This window comes from Gavialis gangeticus, unplaced genomic scaffold (genome assembly GCF_001723915.1).
Source record: "Gavialis gangeticus isolate Ggan-Ray unplaced genomic scaffold, GavGan_comp1, whole genome shotgun sequence".
NCBI classification, from domain to species: Eukaryota; Metazoa; Chordata; order Crocodylia; family Gavialidae; genus Gavialis; species Gavialis gangeticus.
Window position 1 is genome coordinate 10,628,270 of NW_017729018.1, and position 2,836 is coordinate 10,631,105.

The following is a 2,836-nucleotide window of genomic DNA, read 5'->3' on the forward strand; positions in this document are numbered from 1 at the left end:
TCTTACGTTAAAGCCCGAAAGCTACACGGAAGAAAAACGCCCGATAAACTTAACATATAACTTTCTGGCTGATCCTTGACCGTCTTCATGATGTTGAGTTCTAGTTCTTCCTAATTTAGCTTCCAAAGTCCAAGATCCTTAACTGACTGCATCAATTCTTTGACAGTTCAATTTCCAGATTCCTGTGAAATTCTTTTAGCAGAGAGTCCAACATGAAAACTGGGGCATCTTCTGTTGGTGCACAAGTATTTTTGCAGTCCAGAAAGTGAATTATATCTGTATGATAATTCCATGAAGAAACTCAGTCTTCCTTCTTCTGAAGTCCATTCACTTTAGTTCCCTACCACAGCTTTATATACTACCTTAAACTCCTCTATTCAAAATTACAGAATTATGGTACTGTGTGATATCACAAGATCTGCTTTATGTGCAGAACCTTTAAGTTTCAAGGCTCAGGTTAATTAACATAGCCAAAGAGAACATTTTCTAATCAACCACTTCAATTCAGATTGAACCTATTGTCTCAAATGATGGAGATGACACCATTACAGATCTGGTGATATGACTGGGTTTCCAATCTCTATGACCCTTGCATGATCTGGTTGTCCACCATTAGAACAATGCACACTATAGTAATTCAGTTTAAAAAAAAAAAAACAAAACAAAAAACCAAAGTAGGGATACAAAAAGGGATTAGGTGGAAGAGTGAAACTGTTTCCAAACTAGGTGTGTATTTCTGGGTTTTTTTGTTAAACAGTACCTGGCTCCAAAGGCAGTTCTTCGATTTCCTACAAACAAACAAATATATATATATATCACAGCACTGTTCAACTGGGCCCAAACTACATCTAGAAGGAATTAAAAAAATACTCAAGTTTTGGTAATACTGTAAACTGTGAGAAGTGTAAATTCCTTAAATTATCTTTAAATAAGTCTTAACCTATTATCTTTACATAAAATCTTAACGTAATGTCCACTGATGAAATAAAAGAATAGGAACTCAGACTTACTGCATAAAGCAAGAGTTTCTGTGGCAATTCAGAGAACACTACAGCACTGATACGGCCATTTCTGTTTTACACAGACTTAGATAATATCAGAACAGCACTATTATTCTGTTAGCATGTGATGTGCTGTTCATTTATACTGCTCCCAGAAAGACATGCAAATAATCAGCAAGCAAAAGCTTCATGAACACCATGCTCCTAAAATTTGCAATCCCATGTTCCAAATCTGCTGGGGCTAAACTCTTTGGCACACATGCCTCAAAAATCAGCCTTGTGCCATCCCCATGGGCCATGTAGTTTTAATATGCTTACTGCATATTCTTACTTCTAAATTAAGAAATAAAAACAAAATATTTTAATAATTTTCCAGGGAGACACAAAGGTATTAGCTGTTCATACATTGTCATTGCTAGTAATTTGTTAAAAAGTAGTGCTTATTTACCTTTACAATAATCAAATCAGATGAAGTAGCATCTAAACAGTTCCCAACATCTTCACTCTCTGCCTGAAAGAATAAATAGGAGATATTCATTCCCTACAGAATATCCATCACATCTTTAATGAAAATGAAACCAAATGAGAAACTGGAAGGTTGGACAAACATTTTATTTCTAACTTTATTTTCCTGAGATATATGGAATTAAATATTTACTAGCCTTTAAAACTTGAAAACCTGGCTAAGGATGATTGCAACTTAAAAAAAGAGAAAGAAATCAGGTAACAAACTGTCCCTAGCCTGTCCCTGCCCACTTTAAAGTCTCCTTGTTGTTTTGAAAATAAATGTCAGCATTAAACAAAAGATCCCATATGGCATATTTTTCTTTATATGCCTTTTATTCAAATACTCTAATCAAAACAAGGTTTCCCTCTAGACCGCCAGCTGGTCTAATGAAAAATTGCAACGTAATTAATTTTACAGTAAAAATATATAACCCACTCAATATTTTAATTTTGTTATTTGTTACTGCCAATTCTAAATTAAAGAAAAAGCAGTCATCTCAGGATATGATCAATCCAGATGATGCAGACAAAGCATGTCACAGAGTAATATGACTATTACTCTCTTCCCATACCCCACTGTATGTTTCAAGAAAGTAACCTGAACAATTAGGGAAAAGTTTATGCTCCGGCAAAACAAGATAATGCTGCCCATTACAAACTAACACATGCAAAAAGCCAGCATGAAAAATATTCCCAACGCCAGGATGACTGGGAGACCAAATGTTATCATAAAATGTAAAATACATTGCACGATAAACCGTTGCAAAGCCGATTCAATTACGAAGAATACAGACTATGGCATACATATCCCTCATACTACCTTCTAAAACAAAGGAATGATGAGAAAATGGGAATGTAAAATTTAAGGCACAGTAGGGAATTCACTGATTTAATCAGTGATGCTTTCTAGATTACTACTACTGTGGGCACTAACAAGGCATGCAAACAGAACCTATGCATGTTTTAAATAAAAAATGCTGTTTCTGCAAATATTTTTTTAAAAATAAAATAAAAGTCAATGACCATAAAAAAAATTCAGATTCCCAAATTATTTCCAGTATTGTTTAGCTACAATTTCACTATTTAATTTGAAAAAAAAAAAATTCTGATTCCACACATGTAAGAGATGCATACCATCACTACTGGTATTTCTCTTGATTCTTCTTTAATTTCTGATAATTGCGGAGATGCCTCCAAGTTACCTACAGGATATTCTGTAGGCTGATCTGGAAGTTCTTTCATTTCTGCATCATCATTTTCTTTACTATCAGACAGTGAGTCAAGAATATTATCAGCACTGTAATCCTCTCCGCAATCTACAGCACTGC

The 2,836-nt window shown here is 34.4% G+C and overlaps 1 protein-coding gene across 1 annotated transcript in view; it reads right to left on the bottom strand.

Moving 5' to 3' along the window:
- The window catches only part of LOC109294694 (scaffold attachment factor B2-like), a 41,676-nt gene that overhangs the window by 24,938 nt on the left and 13,902 nt on the right, over window positions 1–2,836 (bottom strand). Inside the window, exons 5-7 of the mRNA XM_019513143.1 lie at window positions 2,643–2,695; window positions 1,450–1,512; window positions 756–788 (exon numbers count right to left, since the gene is read on the bottom strand). Of these exons, the coding sequence (XP_019368688.1) occupies window positions 756–788; window positions 1,450–1,512; window positions 2,643–2,695 (149 nt within the window). The remainder of the gene's footprint in view (window positions 1–755; window positions 789–1,449; window positions 1,513–2,642; window positions 2,696–2,836) is intronic.